The 20,819-nt window shown below is 32.9% G+C and overlaps 1 protein-coding gene and 1 long non-coding RNA gene across 3 annotated transcripts in view; both read left to right on the top strand.

Moving 5' to 3' along the window:
- The first annotated feature begins 300 nt into the window (after positions 1-300).
- LOC113518513 (uncharacterized) overlaps positions 301-20,819 on the top strand; it is a 51,370-nt gene continuing 30,851 nt past the window's right edge. For both annotated transcript variants that reach the window (XM_052901807.1, XM_052901808.1), the window contains exons 1-3: positions 301-623; positions 13,564-13,836; positions 14,629-14,780. In XM_052901807.1, coding sequence (XP_052757767.1) covers positions 369-623; positions 13,564-13,836; positions 14,629-14,780 — 680 coding nt within the window. In that variant the 5' untranslated portion in view covers positions 301-368. The remainder of the gene's footprint in view (positions 624-13,563; positions 13,837-14,628; positions 14,781-20,819) is intronic.
- LOC128202234 (uncharacterized) lies at positions 18,853-20,078 on the top strand. Its single transcript, XR_008253668.1, has 2 exons — positions 18,853-19,370; positions 19,625-20,078. It is a non-coding gene; the product is annotated as an uncharacterized LOC128202234 (long non-coding RNA).

The raw sequence follows: 20,819 nt of genomic DNA, 5'->3' as shown, positions 1-20,819 counted from the left end.
AAAAACGGCGCTAATTCTTTATTGTAGAAGAACACCTTTTAAAAAATCGAGCCAATTTGACAGTTGACTGACTAAATGTTGACCTATTTTCGATATTTCTATCTAACTATATACTATATATCTATAACTTAAGATTAAGATATTTTTATAGTTAAGAATAATAGCTACTATTGGTATTCGCTTTATATGACCTTTTTATTAAATTCCTTACTGAAGTTTTTATACTGGCCACTTGCAAGTAGAAACTAAAATAAAATATTTCGAAATTCGAACTTGTAATGTGCCAAATTTTTAGTACGATCCGTCATTTGCTATGTTAGCTACTTTTTCTGAAATATTTATTTCATAGTATTTGTGTTTATTTTTTTATGAAAACCATGTCATCGTCTACAAAAGTGTCTCAAATAGAACTCGATAATATATCAGACATTGATATCACATTGCTGACACTCAGGAAACCTACTGAATTGAAGAAAGTAATTGATTCTATCCCCAAACCAGTGCGAGCTGTTCCAAAGAATGGACTACCATTGTGGTATAAATTGGGCTTGGAATGCAAACTGCCAGTACCCAGAATGCCTGTTGGAAAGATTATATTTGCTCGAGGAAAAATTGGAGAAGACGTAAGTAATTTATACTTATAATTGATACACACCAGTACTTAAATAATGAATAATAATAATAGTAAGAAAATACGTACCTATCGTGATACAATTTCAATGACTGGATAATATTGTAACAGATCCTTAGACTATTTCTAAAGTGAAAGAAGTGTTGTCCTCCTCTCTTCTACTTGCTGTGCTCAACAGGGTCCATAATTAAATTTTTTTTTACTAGGTATATAAATGGAATGCAATAAGAAATAAATATATAAATAATTTAAAAATTAAAAACATAATGCTGTCATGTCTTTGTCTTTTTGGAGGGAATTGTTATACAATCTGTTATAGCATTTTAAATACTTACATTATTGTACTAAATTGTCATGTACTGTACAATATATTCAATAACAGATAATTACTTACATATGTAATTATATAAACATGCAACAATATATACATATATGTGCATGACTCATAGCAGGATGCAAAGTGTTTTTATTAGCCTTATATTATGCTCATCTATAATTATGTAATATTCATATTTGTTTCATTTTTAAAATGAATCACTGAGTCGATTTTAATAATTCTTACAATCAAATAAATTCTCTTCTCAAAGATCTAAAAGAGGTATAGAAAAAGAATCTTGTTAAACATTCTAACAATTAGCCCAAGATATAAATATGGGTACTCACAATACTGTATTCGAGTTTTCGTGCTAAAAATATTTACTTTTAACACTACGTTTCTACCAAACTTAGCAAATATTATGCATACATAAGAAAAACATAGCAAATATAAATATATGCATATCCGTCATGTCTGTCTCCCTCTGGGATAGGCAGAAACAATGGAACGACAAATACTCCGATTCAAACAGATCTCTTTCGCTTCCTTTACATTCATAATTCACATTTTTTATGCATATAACACGGCTTAGCCAACGATCGTGCGAGATGAAAGCAGTTGGGGGAGGCCTTTGCCCAGCAGTGAGACGCCAGGGGGCGATAATTGATTGGTTTTAATACCATAGAAATACATAATATATAGGCTTTACTTATGTGGGAGAAATAAATACTGTAAAGCTAATTTGAAAATATAGTTTTTTTTATGCAACTTACAATGGCAAACAAGCTGACGGACCACCTGATGGAAAGTGGTAACCGTCGCCTATAGACATGAGCAATATCATAGACATAATAGAGTATACTGTTTCGTCCATGAAACCCCTTATTCCTGAGGACTCGGGTATTATTCCTCTGTACATGTAAATTGGCTATCATATTTTACCTGTTCAAATCGAAACTGCCATGCAAACACAACTGCTTCACGATAAAAACCCGAATCGGACAAAGTTGCCCAAACGACTTTTGTATAAAGTCTTCCTCTGGTTAATTAAACGTCACTTTGACAGATTACATTTTTACGTGTTTTTGACACTCTGTAGACTCTGTCTATGTTATCTTTTAATACCATTACAGTTTACAATAATTAGATATCAAATCTGACATTTAAATTGTGATAAACAGATTAACATCTGAAACATTTACTTTTTAAGATGCGCAAACTTCTATCTACCCGTTGATGGGGTCCTTAGAAGCTCTAAATCAACCTTTATTTCGCTCACAATGTAACATTTGCTTGGGAAGTAACGCTTATTCGTTGTCGTAAAGTAGGCGTTTATATGTGGATGTGGCTATTAGAAGATCTACTCTCAACTGTTTGTTTAATTAACTTGTTTATAACGTTGTACGTATTTTAATCTTCATTTTATATTAGAGATTAATATTATATTCCATGTGGTGACAGAGTAATGTTTCATCGGAGGTGAGTAAAGGAATAAAACATATAATAATATCCAACGTAAGATAGGATAAACTTGATATAAAACGCTAAATCAAGCGGGCTGTTTTGCATGGTTATCTTATTTTTTAATGTAATAAAAATGGAATAGTAATCCTGCTTTCGCTATCGGTATATGCTGATTTTTTTTTTTACATACAACTTAGAATGGCAAACAAGCTGACGGCCCACTAGTGAAAAATGGTAGTCGGTTAGCCAATTATGACAAATTTAGTCTCTGTAATTGTGTGCTAATAGTGGATGGCTAATAGAGGGGACCTCTACACGGTTCTATCTGCAAACCATCGTGGTTCTTGTGGAATTTGTTACGATAAGCTAACTGATCTGTTTTCATCATCACTCATCCCCCTACCAGCGTATGACGATACCGCAGGCGATGATACCATTCCATTCTCCTCGCCCTTTAAAAAAATACCTCTCAACTTTTTCTCTTTCTCTTTAGTGTCCAGCGATGGACGATAGTTATGCTATAATATAGACTGAGAATATATCTCTTCTCATAAAAGAAGTATATTTGTCTTTTTTCTATAAATCTATTTGATATTTATATTTTGAGAATTACTGCATAATTTAAACATCATAAAATTCTTATGTGAAATGATTGCTAAAGGCAAATATTAGCAAAGTGGTAAACCATTATGCGATGATCTCACCAACTTGAATAGTCTAAAATAGAAAATCTATACATATATAATTACCAAAGGTCGAAAGGTCTGAAGTTTTGTCAATTAGTTTAATTATGCACCACTATCACGCGTTAGAAATAGAACGAAACGACAATGTTCATCTCTTGTTATTTCTCATATGTGCGCTAACGAAAACGCATCTATCAATAGTTCTTTTACCACTATTTACGAGAGTATATATTCTAAGACATTTTTTCTTTCACTGCCAGCAATTATACAGAATACTCTTCTCCTTCTTAAAGTACCATCTCCTACCGAAGATTGACAATCATCATGGCGTTCTTTACTTTGTCTACGGCCATCCTGAAAAGGGATCTGGTACTCAGTCCAAACCATTGCTTTAGATTTTATAACCATTCCCGGTCTTCGACAACCTTAGATCTTTTCTTATATTATAAGCTGCAAATATTGTATTTCCAAAGCTGTATTTTCTGTTTCCCATTATATATCTCAGGTGCAGCAACATACGGCACTTTATAATGATTAATATTTCTACTTTTTCTTGTGTGAATTCTACATGTTCTGTTTTTTTTTTCTATAAATTTTTGTAAATCTTGCAGCTGCAGCAGCAGAAGGAGGGATTGTTAGTAATCGACTTTACTCGTAGTAGCTTCGCTGATAGCAAAGTACCTTATCACAACGACCTCCATGCTGTTCGGAACATCGACTTTATCCTCATCTAATTCCTCACCGATACCATCGCCAATCCATTTATACCAATTTAAAAAAAAAGTTAATCTATAGTCTTTTCTTACGTTAAAATTCCTGTCTATAAACAGCCTTCATACTTAAGAAACTATTTGCAGCTTAGTTACGTATGTAAAGATAAATAGACAAGTATGTTGATGAAGTGTACTAAATGCTTGAAATCCTTTTTAAGAGGTGCCGCTGCGTTCATTATGCTAATGCACCCAACAATGAATGGGATGTGTAGAACGCTTAGCAATGGTAAATCTCTTAGCATTATTGTTTATTACGATAAAACAAACATACGTACTGAATAATTAGAGAAATCATAAACTGTTGATCAGTATGGAGCAAAACGCCTTAAACTGTAGTTTAGAATATTGCGTTCACAAAAAGAAATTACTTGAATAGATGATAAAATTTTACTAAGACTAACACAGAAGTAAATCTTATTGGTTGCAAAAAGAATCATTAACAGGCATTTCAGAATTGAAAATTTAAAAAATGATGTGTCTTGTAGGTATTTTTCATGCATAAATTGTTACAGCCAGATTCATTATTTCCGCCTTTTTTTAATTTATCTTAAAATATAATAAACAAAATACTACTCCGGGGGATTATGTAGAACTATAAGATAATGACGTAAGGCTAACTGTAACAAAGATATCCCGGTCAGCGACCATATCCCGGACACAAGAAGACGCGGATAAAATATTATATATTATCATTAGTACCTAAAACTTTGAAATTATCTCATCTACAAACTGAAAGTATTAAACTTTCTGACTAGTAAGACACAATTTAGCGCTACGCTTACGCAACGAACAAAAAGTAGTGATGTGCCGAGTCAGGCTGATTTAAGTACTGACTAATACTCGAAAATACATAACTCGAATACTATACATATATACCATACCATACATATTCGAATACTAACTCGTGTATTTATCACAAGTTTTTCTGTTTATGCATTTTATTATTTTTTGTCTTGATTATGAAAAGAAATAAATATATTAAATTACTGAATATTTATTATCTTCAAAAATGTAAATTTATTAAACAATTAATAAAATATTGGAGTGCAATCGTACTCGAATACCCGTGCAGTAGTCAAGTAGTTGTTCGAGTCCAGACTTGAGTCATGATTCGATTATTTTTTAACGAGTACAAAAATCGAATACCAAAAAAGGTTGCCTCGGCACCCCACCATAAAGAAGTGAACTTTAACATACTGTATGAGAGTTGGACAATTAATTACATACGTCGCGTCACCGATAAGTTTACGATGTTTTCCAACCGAGGGGCGCGAGAAAAGGGATAAAACATCATTACACGAACATTAAGCTAAAAGTGCCGAGGGTAAATTCTACAAACAATTACTAACTTTTTCAATCATTAATACACTTTTGTACGACCAGATGTACAATCAGGGACTAAAAAGCGGTTGAAAATTCACATTCAACCAACTAGAGACACTTGTTATGAATGTTGAAATATTTACTAACATAAATATAGAAGTGAGTTTGTTTGTTATTTGTAACCACTTTAACGATCGACCAATCTTTATGAAATTTGATATTATTACGTAGTTGTAATGGAGAAAGATATAGCCTATTTTTTATCTTAGATACTGAACATGTCTCAGTTACGCGAACCAAGTCGCTGGTGAAGACTAGTGGTGAGTGATATTTAAAAATTTAATTCTTATATGATAATACACACACACACACACGCACGCATGCACACACATATATATATATATTATATAACATTAAATAATTACCCATGTAAATTTAAAACTATCTTACACATAATTCCTACGGGTTCTTCTCAGCAGATAACAATATTCTGAACTAAGCAGTACGATCATAAAATATTAATCATTTAAAAGATCTTGTAAATAGGGATATTTGAATAAGGACTATTTCTATTCTATTCTAAACAAAAAATATCACAATCATTTTTTGGGCAGTCGTCTAATAAAATAAAAATTCACACGACTATAATCCTTGATGGGGCATTAGTGACTTCTGTCGACCATTATCCCTTGTGATGAAAGTGATACTTGACGTGTCCCCACTTTACGCCGAGAATAATTATTAGAATTTAACATGGTGGGAGGGGACGAGCAAGAAGTGAGACTACCAGCATCACTTGGATTAATTATTTTAACACTTCACCCTAATTATTAACTGTATTTCTTATTTTTGTATCTTTTCCTTTGAGACAAAAACATCTTTTTGATTGTTTTTGATTATTCATATGACCTGGATTGTCTGTTTTGTAATGCGACTTTTGTCCGTTATTTTTATATTACAACCTGTCATTTTAAAAAATCTTATAATAAAATTGAAACTAGACAATGTCTGTACATGGGAGTTATTTAAGAAAAATTACTGTGAGGGGTCTCAATAAGAGCATTAAAAGCCAAAAAATGATTTTTAGAAATTTCGTCTGTTTGTACGTTTCTGTTATCATCCTCTATACCCTGTAAATTCACGCCATATCCCACCCTTCAAACTGAAATACAGTCATGCAAACACAACTGCTTCACGGTAAAAACACAAATGGGAGACAGGTACCCAAGCAATCGACTTTTGTACAGTCTCCCTCAAAACATATACTTTATAACATTAGTAAAGGTTTTTATTAAGGTTCTACTGATGTATGGGCAATTGAAAAGAATTCTATTAGTGTATTTATATGCTCTTTTTATTTGCATAAACTTACCGCACTGTTGCCTTTAGGGTTATTCGCTAGTGCTAACCCAATCCCCTACTATGTTAGAAAATAGGACGTCTCAGCAATTTATTTCAAAAGACCTTTTTTAACGTTTCGCCGCCTTTCGTAAATATTAAATTTCCTATTATAGTTGTATATATATATGTATATCAAGTTTTCGTTATAATTTAGCTTTTAACTCAGTCTGTCGACAATTGTGGTCATAAAGGAAGCCACAGTTTCCGGACCTCTCGAAATCAACTAACTCGCTCACGCCCGTAGCTTCGTCCAAATACCCATGGTCAAAATTATATACACGATTTACATCTATTGATTAAGACTTCATGGCTTCAAGGGGTAACTGAGTAGAAGTCACATCTATATTATTTATAAATAATGCACAAATTTCCATTATTAACACCCCCCTCACCTTAACGATGAGAGCAGAAAAGACTTCTAGACCTATGACTCTGTCTTTTGGAGAGAGATCCGTGGTCATAAATGAGATATTAAAGGAGTTGATAAAATATGGTAAGATTATTGCGAATTTAACTTCTTAATTAAATCGTCTTTACGTTGACCCTAATAGCAGTAAAATAAAAGAAATTCATTTATACTCGTACATTAAAATTACATTAGAAATATTAAGCTTACGAGCTTACGCATGACAAAAATCAAGAAATAATGTCGAATAGAAATATAAAAATATTATAATCCATCCCTGTCACTGCCATTCATATGTCTCACGTGTCCCTAACGTGTATACCAAATGCAGATATTATAACGGGCTTGTCATTTAATCCAATTTTGATGAAACACTCACAAAAAATGTAAAATTTGAAAATTTATAGCCTTTTATAAGCATTATTTTTATATAATTTATTTAAACTATTTTTTTTTGTCTCCACCAATTCACTATTTCTATCAAACACTCAAAGATTGATTGGAAGAAATCCCTTTTATGGGATAAGTCTGCCATTGTACTCATTATTTCTTAAAAACTCTATTTCCTATTATTTAAGACTTTACTGTACAATAAAGTGTTACAAATAAACTAAAAAAACAATTTTAATCGTAATCATTATTATCATTAAGAGATATTTTCATTAAACATTATTTTAAATAAAAAATCATAGAAATGTATAGGAAAATATATTAATTATCAGCTATTAACTGCCAACTGCTGAATATAAGTAGTACTTCTCCATAGATTGCCATAAGGATGTTGCTGTGTGGTCCCAGTATAAAATGAACCACCCCTTTTTTTTCCTATGGGCGTCGTAAGAGGCGTCTAAGGGAATTTAATGGTTAAGGGATGGGCAGCAGCATCCCTCTTAAAACAACTGTCTAACTGAGGTTGCCAGGGGGGAAAGGGATTGTTAGTAATGTAGACTGAGAATCCTATTGCTAGCAATATACCCAACCAGGTCGACCTCGTCGCGGTTCCCCCTGGAAACTATCATGATTAATTCCTGATGAATTCATCATAATGGGCTAACTGGCCTGTTTTCATTCTCATCTATCACCCTTCACTGGTGCTCCGTCAGCGTATGCCGTTAGCGCTGGCGGGGTTACCATACCATTTTCACCCATAAAAAAAAACTGAGGTTGCCAAACCGCCTGCTAAGCGTGACAACTACTGACAAAACTTCTCAATGGCAAATACGAAAAAAAAACATACAGCTCAAGTTCTTGTACTTATCTACTTAATCGTAAATTGACAAAAATCAAAATTTTATTACACATTTCTTTATTTTTTATTGATCACATTATAAAAAAAATATATGTTCTCATTTATTATCTTTATATTTAGTTTATTTTTTTGGTAAGTAGTAATTATTTATTTATTTAAACTTTAACAAACAATCTATGTACATTTGGCGGACTTAACACCGAAAGATATTTTTTTCCAGTAAACAAAACCTAGAAATAAATTGGTGGTGCATTATCGAATAGTAATACTTAATATATTCACATATTATAAACATATAATTAGACTAATAATATAAACACACATAATATGTTAAATAAATAAATATATACATATAAAAATACATACATGAAACATTACTATTATATTTAATTATGTACGAATTAGTTTCTTGACTTAAATTTTTTAACACTTAATGTTACCTTTACCAAATAAAATTAAAAAAAAAATTGTTCAGATCCCATTTTTTTAGGCAATTCTTTTCTAATGTATGCAATAAGGGCACCGGATGTTTCACAATTTAAACTAGGCTCGACCTTTTAGCGTCACTTAACAAACTTCCTTTGGTTTCTTAGATAACCGTCGACCCTAAGACGTTATTAGACAGCTCCTGCCTCCTCCAACAAACCTGTTCACCACAAAATGCTTTTAGTAACGGAAGTTACTTAAACACGACCAGTTTACAGTATCAATAACTGTTTGCATCGAATTTCGGCTTTTTTTTATAAGTAATTGACTCAATTAATCGGTTGGTAAGACACATATTATTAGACATTATTATTATAACACGTTATTAGACAGTCTTTAAAAAAAGTAGAAAATTTTAGATTTGTTTGTATTTTTTTTTATGTCGACACCTCAGAAATGCATCATTTATATGCAAATTTGAACAATTCTTTTTTTTTTCTGAATACTTTTAAATTAGTCTCATGGAAATTTTATCAAAATCGGTTCAAAAATTTAATTTTTAAATTAGCTGGTTTTACCATTATTGAAAAGTTGCGTGGAACAAAATCTTAAGCTATGTTTATTATCGAATTAATTAAAAAAATATTAGAAATATGTATTCAATTAGGCTCGCGCTCGCGTCTTCTTTCTTTCTTTTTTTCTTCTTTCTTTCTTCATCTTTTATGACTAAGGATCACAAATTAATTCCGAAACTAATTGAGCTTTTTCAATCTAATAAAACGTAAATTAAGTACCGTTATTACATTATAAATATAATTGTTTGCATGTAATATAACGATTTAAAAACGAAAATTACACCTCAGTGAATATAATAAGATGTGATGTAATGCAATACGGCAGCTTACTCGCGGAATGTAATTCTATTTGTTACATTATGAACATTTTCGCCCTTAACACACCTGTACATACTCGTGCATGCGTCAGGATTCGTGAACGTATCATAAATTAGAAATACATGTAACAATTGTACGCTTTGTATAGTACAAATATGTTTACAAGGAATAATAATAATTTTTTTTAGGTATCAGCTTTTTATGCTCGAAATTACTTCCTGAAATATGAATAGTTTAAGATTGTATGCCATAAATAACCGAAATCAATTGATTGCCGTTTATTTTGGTTTCAAAATTACACTACTGAACTGAGACTTTGTACAAAAGTCGATTGCAAAAGTCGTACCTCTGTCCCATTCGTGTTTCAACCGTAAAGCAATTGTGTTTACATGGATGTGTTTTAGTTTGAAGGGTGGGATATGGCGTGAATTTACAGGGTACAGAGGTCAGGAATGGCAATGCATGGGGGGTATCATGGGCGTAACAGTATACTCTTTTATGTCCATGGTACTGCTTCTGTATGCACAAAATAGATTTGCTAATATTGTTGCTTCAAAAAAAATTTAATTTCCACTGTGACCTGTATCTATACCATTATCACATCGTTCTTTATTAAATTAAATGTAACAGTGGGTGACCATAATGTAAATATAATGTAATAATAGTTTTAGTATATTGGAACTATCCCGGCAACCGACGGGGTACCTACCTACATTACATGTAATTTATAGCTTTCCTTGTTTTGATTTACTGACTATATATAACCTTCAGGATCAAAAGGTTTACATTTTTGTTATGAATTTAAACCCGATCAGTACTATTTTTTTTTCTTTCAGCCGTCCACTGTCCACTGCTGGACATAAGCCTTCCCCATAAGGGGAGTTTTGCCAGTAGTTGCCACGCTTGGCAGGCGGGTTGGCAACCGCAGATAGGCTTTTAGAGATGTTTTAAGAGGGACGTTGCCGACCATCCTTCGCCGATCCCTTAGTCGCCTCTTACGACACCCACGGGAAAGAAAGCGGTGGCCTGTTCTATGTCAAGGCACACACGGCGGTACTATATTGTTAATAATTTTCACTTTTCATTTTCCACTTTCCATCAGGTTTGCCGTCAGCTTGTTTGCCATTCTAAGTTTTATAAAAAAAATTCTGATGTGCTAAAATCGACATTACTTTTGCAGAATAAGAAGCATCTATAAAATTAGGCATCTATAATTATAAGCATAACGACTTGATTTTAATCAAAAAGTTAAAATTATATATAATAAATAAAGAATAGAATTAAACTTTTGAAACTATGAAACTATGAAAACTCAAAGGATTTTCTTCTATTGCCTACAATTTGATATTTTATTATTAGAATAATTTTTTACATAAAACATTGCATAGAGTATTACCCGAATTGTTCTCACATAGTTCAGCATGTGACATTCGTACTCAGAAACGAGATCTCGCGAGATCAAATTCGTTGATCACGCAAATACCAAGATTATAAATGAACTACGAAATTGAATTTTTTAGTAGCTCGGTTTCAACTATAATTTGTTACTTGATTTTGATAAACAATCTTGGTGTCTCTTTTCTCGAAATTGGACATTTGAAAGTTAGGAAAACAAAAAAATATATTGAACAATTTTTGCTGATATTAAAAATATAAAAGGAGTTCGTTACCTCTTGATACCTCAACGACTCGATCTTTATCCCAATTATATAAACTTTGAGGTCGACGTTATATTTCTTTATTCATGTTATCCGAATATGTGAACGAAATCGCAAGCAAGTAAATGCTAATATATGTATATTGTTTATAAAAAAACAGATTTTATTCCTACCATGAAGCAAAAAGACATAAATATAATACAAATACGTTGTAAACCTGACATGAAGATATATAGATGTATAATTTAAATTTAATATCTGTGCTTTTTTTTTTTATTTAAATCACCATTTATTATTATCGTCAATTGTAATAATGAATAATTACAGTCGCGGTGCACATTTTTATTTGCTGCAAGTAAATAAAATAAATAAATGTCGAAATGTGCACAAAAGTATGCCATGTTTTTGTATAGGATGATACATGATATGTAATCATTATGTAGGTAAACACCTTGTGATATGAAATTATAAATCACAATAACCAGTTATTATTTGTGTTCTGCGTAATCTTCATGGATATAGTTAGGTACGAATAACAATGTCATATTTCTGCTACAAATCAACCAGCAGGGTATTCACATCTTATTATTTTTTTTTTCAACAAAATTCACATCTCCCCTCTTAGGGAGAGGAGATGGCAACTAACCCCCGACATATGAGGGACATAGGGGGACATAAGCACAGTCGGCCGGAGTTCAGGGCCCCAGGGAGAGAAACCGGCGTACAATGCGGGCAGTATGTAATAGAGCACCGCTTTCTGCATCTTTCCCGGGAGTGAGCCGCCTCGGAATCCCAACCGTCTGAGATGTTGTTCCAGACTAGTTATTATTATTATTATTATTATATTACAATACGACCCCCGATATTAATTTCCAGACTTTTAACATTTATTATATTTTTCCAACTTATGTAACTAACAATACATTCTACATATAAACTACTTATTCTATTATTACAATCTTAATATGAGCTATCTATTCTAACTCCAATCTAATCTAATATACCATCTTAGCTAGGGTGCTTATTCTATATTTTATTTACATTTAATTTACTATCAATTTTCCTATTTCTACTTATTCACAACTTATTACAAGTATTGAAATAAAAAAAAGAATAATAAGGTTCACATTTCTATATAAACTATCCTAATACACACAAACATGGGGGGAAGGGATTATTAGTAACGTGGACTACTAGTCTCATTGCTAACAATATACCCTGTCAAGTCGAGCTCCACGTGGTTCTCCCTGGAAACCATCGTGCTGAATTCTAGATGTATTCATCACGATGACCTAATTGACCTGCCTTTTCATTCTCACCTGTCATCCTTCACTGGTGCCCCGCCAGCTTATACCTTTAGCGCAGGCGGGGTTACCGTACCATTATTATCCATTTAAAAAAATAGACACAAAGCCACAGGATAGTACTGATCTTTACATACTATTAAAATGTAATGAAAACAAAACTGTATAATAAGAATAAGGATTTATATACTATATAACTATTCAATACATTTTTTTTTAGTGGGTGATAATGGAATGGTATCGCCTGTGCTATCGGTAACGCTGGCGGGGCACCAGTGAGGAATGATAGGTGACAATGAAAGTAGATCAGTTAGCCCATCGTGACGAATTCCTGACAGCCACGATGAAGGGAACCGCATATAGATGTATAATTTAAATTTCATTAAACCCCCTTTACTAACAATCGCCTTCCCCCCTCATTAAGTATTAGATCGATGATAGACGGCCTGTGTAACCTGGTCGAAATGTCAAGATAATGCAGGTTAATCTAAAACAGTTTATCTAAAGGTTGACGTTAATTCCCATCTCTTATAAACCATAAACCATGCAATGCAAAATTCTAACAATTAATATAACCCTTTATTTATAAAAACTAAAAAACTCAAAAAGTTCTGTCACTTTCTTTCAAATTGGGAACTCAGTGTAAAAGAAAGAGACAAAACAGTTCAATAGCTAAAATAAGGTTTATGAGAGGTTTGACGGTAAGTATTTTTAGAAATTTACGTTATGATGGGATTATATGTACCCCTCATATACCTAGTACAAGTGATAATCGAAAATGATAATTTGTAATGTGTTTCTCTGTTTGTGTGATTGTTTGTTTGTCACTTTGTCAGCTTGTTTATTAACGTATCACAGTTTTTTAAACTTTCAAACAGGTGTATGTTTAATCATGATACACCGTCTAGAAATAGTTTATTTCATTGATTTTCTAACTTCAATTTTTTTTTTATTCATTTTCTTATTCGTACGAAGTAGCAGACTAAGAGTTAGTATTAAATAAGCTTTAATGTCATTTTAACGCAACTACCAGGTGCGGCGCCTCGGTCTCGGCAGCAGCGGTCCCCAGCCGACCTTCGACCTGACCGACCCCTATTGCAATAACGTGTCCTACGACTACGTACCTATGCACGATCCACACCTCGCACATCACTTCGCACAGAAACCGACTAGAAACAGGATGAAAATTCTCGGTTTCTGCACCAAAGACGGTAGAGCTGTCTGCACTTTGAAGGAATTCAATCAGTATAGAAAATATTTGTACAATCAATTCATGGACAGGATACATCAGGAAATGAAGCATTTGGTAAATACGTCCTTGTAATTAGCGATATAGAAATATCTATATATTTTAGTTAGAATATTTATATACTGTTAATATATTTGAAAATAGATATCCGACCGATATGGACAACATCGAAATGCGTGATGACCTTCTTTTCACCATCAATGTCCAGAGGATCCCAATATATAGATATCGGATCGGTATCCATATTACCCACGCCTGTGCAATGTCTCTCTGTATGTAATGTGTATTAAATAGTTAATTTCTGTCATTCATTTAGATTAGCTGTTGTTTCTAATGTACTGACAGCTTTTATAGTCATATATTTTACGTGTTACTGTATTTTGATATCAATACAATGTTGTAACCTTCAAGAAAAGAGCAAAATTATTTCTTTTTAAAAGGCCAGCAGTAATTGAAATTTAATTTGAAATTCCTCTGATGTAGTGGGTGCTCATGGGTGGCGGTAGGCACTTACCATGAAGTCAGCTGGACGCTAGTATGTTTCCTGTTTTAAAAAAATTGTTTATAAGATTTTAAATTTTTAATTTATTGGTATAGTGTGAAAAAGAAGATACTAGTAGTAGTACTTTTAATCTTTAAAGTATAGTTACAATTGTCACGATTTCGTGTAGACAATAAAAGTAAACAATGTAGCCAAAAACCGCCGGTTTTCTTTCAAAATTCTGAAGCAGAAATAAAATAAAAATTATGCGACATATTTCTTCTCTTGATTAAAAACTTGAAACCTCTTTATTGAAATTATAAAATTACTGAGTTAATTTCTAAGGTTTTTTTTTTTCAAATTAAAAGGACGAGCGCGCGAAGGATGACTTAACACTAAAACGGGTGGAGGCCGACGTTGCTCGCAGACTTCAGACATTCACAAAAGCTGAGAGAGCCAGAGAACATCTTGAGAAGGTAGCGCAAGAACATGCCGACGAATGGGCAGAGAAGAAGAGACTGTAAGTTAACTTTTTATCAAACGGAGATTACTTAAAAATCATCTGAATAGAAACCTCTATCTCGCTGCTTACCTTACCTTATTGTTATTTCTCTTGCCAAGCTGCCAAGCAACTGTATTTGTAACTGTTATTAGTGAGCTAAAGAGTAGACTGCAGGATTGGTACCGCACAAGGAGTACCATGACCATCATTTGTATGTATACTTTAATAAATAATAACACTGTTTATTTCTATATAAGTTACGACCTTAGTCATTAAAAAAACCTTTAACATTTGACAAATTCCAACGTTAATTTTCGTCTTGAGTATACATTTCAACTTAAATCTCACTTTGGTGAGAATCACGTTAGATATGTATGAATTGACTCCTGACTTAATGAGTCTCTCTCTGTCTTTTATAGCCCCTTGGGATGAATCAAACCGTGTTAAATGACTTCCTTGTATAGTGATGAGTTCGAGAGTGCTATGTTCTTTTTCGATTACCGTGACTTTTCAGAATCTTATTCCGAAAACATAATTAACTTAAACACTAATGCCACAGCGTAAGAAAAATATTTCAGAACTATGCTAACGCTACGTCTAAATTTTTTTTTTTTTTTTTTCTTATTTTGTGGCGTTCACCCCGATATTAGGGTATTTTGCCAAGAACAAAACGGGGAAACGATAATAGTAATAAAAATACCTAACACAAACGAATTTAGAAAGGATAAGGATTAGGTCTAGGATATTTATAGGATATGAAGGATATACTTTTACATATGAGAATATACTTATAAATATATAGGAAAAGCAATTGATGCAACTATAAATGTATTCATGTAATATAACTAAATCTTAATATTGTTATCATATATATATGAAGATAGTATTTTATAGATAATAGAATCATTGGAAGAAAGTAGAGTAAGAATAGAAGTTGGGAATGGAACACGGATGGATCGGAGATGATTAAAAAGGAGGTGTGGTCAAATTTAGAACATGAGAAGAATATATGATTCAAGTCCGCCACTTCAGCACCGCAATTACACGACGAACTTTGTACAATACCAAGCTTGTATAAATGAGAAGGTGTGCATACGTGACCTAGACGCATACGAGTTATAATAGTTGTTGCGGTCTTTCCAAGCTTTAATTTACAAAACCATGGTTTGAAAGGAATATCGGGTTGTATAAGGCGATAAAATCTTCCTTTTATTGTACTTGTTTTTTCCCAATATTCCTTCCAGGCATACCTTAAATATATTTTTGGGAGACAAGCTAGTCACTACAGTAATTATGATACGGATACATATCACCACAAGTTACAGCCTCTCTTGCAATAAGGTCAGCTTTGTCATTACCGCTAATACCACTGTGTCCTGGTAACCAGGCAAAAGAAACGGAATACCCTCTCAACATGCAAAGATAAAGACTTTGTCTTATGTCACAAATAATGGGATAAACTGGTTTTGATTTAAACGGATATTTGGCTAGAGCTTGCAAAGAGCTCATAGAGTCAGTGAAAACTATTGCCTTATGTAATTTCATTAAAAGTATATATTCTACAGCTTTTAAAATACCATAACATTCCCCGGTAAAAACTGAAGACTCCGGTGGAAGTTTAATTTTTTGAACGATATTAAATTGTGAATGAAACACACCCACACCTACACAACCGCTATTGTCTGGTTTTGATGCATCAGTAAAGATGTAGTGCCATTCATTCCATTCAATGTCAGTTATAAACATAAATTTGGCATTCAATTCTGAATCATTTTTTGATAACCCAAAATCATATTTAATATTAGGAGATAAAACTAAAGATTGATATGAGCATTTATAAATGGGAAAACAGGACGATGTAAAAGTGGGAGATTCTATGGATTTATATTTTTTATAACTTTGTATTAAACATGGAGGTTTTTTATGTTTCCAATAAGATGAAGACGAAATAAAGATATGTAGTTGAGATAACTTTTGAATAAGCGGATGATCAGATAATTGTAAACAACGAAAAAAGAAGCGATCAGATAGATATTGCCTTCTTAAAACCAAAGGTGGATCACCGACTTCGAGCTGTAAAGCATTGATTGGACTTGATTTCATTGCTCCAGAGATAATCCTCAAGGCCTTTGATTGAATTAAATCCAATTTCTTAAAAGCAAATGAACTTCCTGGAGCTAACAAAAAAGTTCCATAATCAATGACACTCCTTATAAGACCATTATAAGCAAGTTTTAGTGAAACGGGATGTGCTCCCCACCAAACTCCAGCAAGGCACCTAAGAATGTTGAGGTTACGCTCACATTTCGTGGAAATATAATTACAGTGGGACAGACCTGTTAATTTATTATCTAGCACGATACCTAAAAATTTAATTTCAGTCTTTATAGGAATGTATGAGTTATCATAAAGCACCTTAATTTGTTGCGGTGATCTCATTCTTGAAAACAAAACTACACTACTCTTGGTTACAGAAAGATTAAGACCATTTGCATCTAACCACGTTTTTAACAAATCTAATGAATCAGATAATTTGGCAGAAGCAGATTCTATGGACTTCGCAATAAAATATAATAAAAGATCATCAGCATATTGTAAAATTTTGACGGATTTATCAAGGAATAATTCTAGATCGTATGTGTATATGTTAAATAAGATTGGACTTAGAACAGATCCTTGTGGAAGGCCTTTCCATACTGTTCTAGATAATTTGGTATCTTCATCTAAATCCATATGTATTGTTCTTTCTGATAAAATATTAATAATGAAATTAGAAAGCATTACCGGTACATTTAGAGCTTGTAATTTAGTTTTTAAAATAGAAATTATTACATTATCATAGGCAGAATTTATATCTAAAAAGGCTGAGAGGATTGACAAATTTTGTGAGAAAACTATATGAATATCTGAAATAAGAATGCTCACATTATCTAAGGTGCTCTTACCTTTCCTAAAACCAAACTGGTTCGGGGATAGTAAGTTATTACTTTCTAAAAACCATTCTAGACGGTTTTTCACTAAATGTTCAGCTAGCTTTAGTAAGACAGAGGAAAGTGCAACAGGACGGTATGATGATGGTTCAGAAGGTGGTTTATGAGGCTTTAGAAATGGTATAATAATCTGAGACTTCCATGAAGTAGGTATATTTCCCGAAATAATTATGGAATTAATTATATTTAAAAAGTAAATTAATGTCGCATCGCTAGCATTTTTAAAAAAGGAATACGGTATACCGTCTTCTCCCGGTGTAGAGTCTTTAATAGAAGCTAGAACACCTTTAAGTTCTACTAGAGTAAAAGGAGAGTCAAGTTCGAATAATTCGTCAGAGACGGATAAAGAAATATTGTAAAGGCATTCCGGCACATAACTAGGAGCAAGGCGATCTAAAAATTTATTCGCTAAAGTTAAATCGAGTGCAGAACGTGATGTATGATCACTAAAGGCAGATCTGAATCTTTTAATATTATTCCAAACGACTGATGAATTAACTTCTGGACAGATAGAAGAACAAAATCTTCTCCAGCCTTCTAATTTCTTTTTTTTCAGTTATTTTGCGAGTAGAACGTGAAACTGCGGTGTAAATTTCAAAATTTTCTGGTGTCATGTAATTATTATAATTTTTTTCAGCCTCTTTACGATTTTTAATTGCTTCCGTACAATCTTTGTCCCACCAAGGTGGGGAGGGAATTTTCCCTGAAGCACTATTTTTAACAGGAAATAATAAATCAGCAACCTCCTTCATATTTATCATCAAGTCATTACAACATTGATGTTCATTTCCATGGTAAACAATAGGTAACTCCGATATTTTATTATCTAAATATTGTTTGTAAATATTCCAGTCTACATTTGATAAATTATATTTAAGCCGAGGACCACTCTTTCGACTTGAGGGAATGGAAATTGGAAAAGAAAGAATGAGGGGAAAGTGATCGCTTCCGAAGGTAGAGGAATGAGGATAGGACAGTGAAGAAGCTAAATCAGAAGAACATATTGAAATGTCAGGAGCACTAAATCCTTCATTCGGTGCAGTTCTACGTGTCGGTACATCTGAGTTAATAATACATAAGTTGTAAGTGTCAATTATCGTCAGGAGTTTTCCACCATAAAAATTAGAAGTAGAACTGCCCCACGATTGGTGCTGAGCATTAAAATCGCCCATTACGAGAAAAGGTTTAGGTAAAATTGAAAATAATTGTTCTAGTTGTGAATATATTTGGCATGTAGGATCAGGAATATATAAAGTAACAAAACAGATACCATTTATAATTATAGCAGCTGCATTAATGCCGCTATATACAGGAAGCGAAAAAGAAGAAAAAGGAAGGGAGTGTTTGACCAATATGGCAACACCGCCATATCCGTCAGCTCTATCATCACGGAGACTTGTAAAGCCTGAAATCCTAAAAGGATATCCTGGCTTTAACCAAGTCTCTTGGAGAGCTATTATAAAAGGATTATATTTATTAATCAAATAAAATAAGTCTGATTTCTTGTTTGTTATGCTACGACAGTTCCACTGAATTATTAGGACTTTGTAATCCATTGTGAGAAGTTAATAATTGAGAAAATACATTGTAAATGGCATCGTTGGACGGTGGTAAAGTTGTTTGTATCATTTTCGATTGCGATAACACTTTAATAAGCATGAGAATAATATCAAAGATGGATTGATTATTGTCAATATTATTTGATGATAATGCACAACCATTAGAGGGAGCAGGAATATTATATTCCTTAACTATGGCTTCATGGGCAGAACGATCATATCCTTGTTGTGCTTTTTGAGGAGAGCGTGGTTTAAGTGTAACTGTTTTTTTATATGATGATTGAATATGTGGTAATGATGATTTCTCTTTAAGGAAAGAAGATTGAAAATGAGATTTATTGGACGGAGATGATGATGTTAATACATCTGAATATAGTTTAGAAGTGGGAGGATGAAATTTTGATGCTTCAGCATAAGAAACACAACTGTGGGCCATTGTTTCTTTAATGGCTTTCTGACGTGCATATTCAGGACATTTCTTACTAATTGCTGAATGAGAACCATTACACAAGATACAAGAAACATTTTCCTCATCTACTTCACATTTATCACCTGTATGATTTAGCCTGCATTTATAACACCGAGGATTTGAACGACACTGCATCTTGACATGTCCGAACCTACAGCAGTTATAGCATTGGATAGTGGGGTAAATGTACAAATCTACAGTTAATGATGTGTAAAACATAAATACTCTTTTTGGTAATATTTGTCCATCAAAAGTAATAACAATGGTTTCAGTATTAATAAAACTTGGTTGTCCTTCATTAATGGTCTTTTTCTTAATTCTTCTGGTTTTTAGAATTCTCCCACAACCTATAGGTACTGATATATTTTGGATTACTTCCTCTTCTGTCCAATCTTTAGGAATACCTCTCACAATTCCCATACGGGTTACATGGAAAGAAGGTATAAATGCCTTAAAATTATGTGTTTCTAAGTGACTATTATTTAAAAATGCATTTGCATTTTCAAAATTTGAGAAAGAAAGTGATAAACGGTTTCTTCCTATTCTTTTGAGGCTACCATTCACTATATTATTTATCTTATTAGTGTGTAAAAAGCGACCAAATGCAATAGGATGTAATGTAGTGTTATCATTAGGATGTGTTTCATTTTTTTGTACATGAACGACATAAGGAGCTACATCCTCGGCATTGTACAAAGTTCTGCTTAAAGTACTGGGTGGAGAAGCAGGTTTAACAGACTCGGTATTATTTACAACTGGTATTGATACTTGAGTTTGATTCTCATCCTCAATACATTGACAATCACTATCTTTAATTTTAGATTCGAGACCTTTGGTGTGCCTCCTTCGTTTTTTATTGCAATGTTTGCAAATGCGACGTTCGCCACGTACTCGCTTACGTTTAGAACTTGCAACGCTAGAACCATCTGTGTCCATACTAGATTCACCCAATATATCAAAACTATTATTAAATGGGATAGTTATATTTGCAGATACCTGGGGGGTTGTCCCCCAGGGTCTATAGGTGGATCCATAATGT

This window comes from Galleria mellonella, unplaced genomic scaffold (genome assembly GCF_026898425.1).
Source record: "Galleria mellonella isolate WM207_F2 unplaced genomic scaffold, CSIRO_AGI_GalMel_v1 utg800, whole genome shotgun sequence".
In the NCBI taxonomy this organism is placed as follows: domain Eukaryota; kingdom Metazoa; phylum Arthropoda; class Insecta; order Lepidoptera; family Pyralidae; genus Galleria; species Galleria mellonella.
This window is presented reverse-complemented; position numbering and strand designations above follow the sequence as displayed.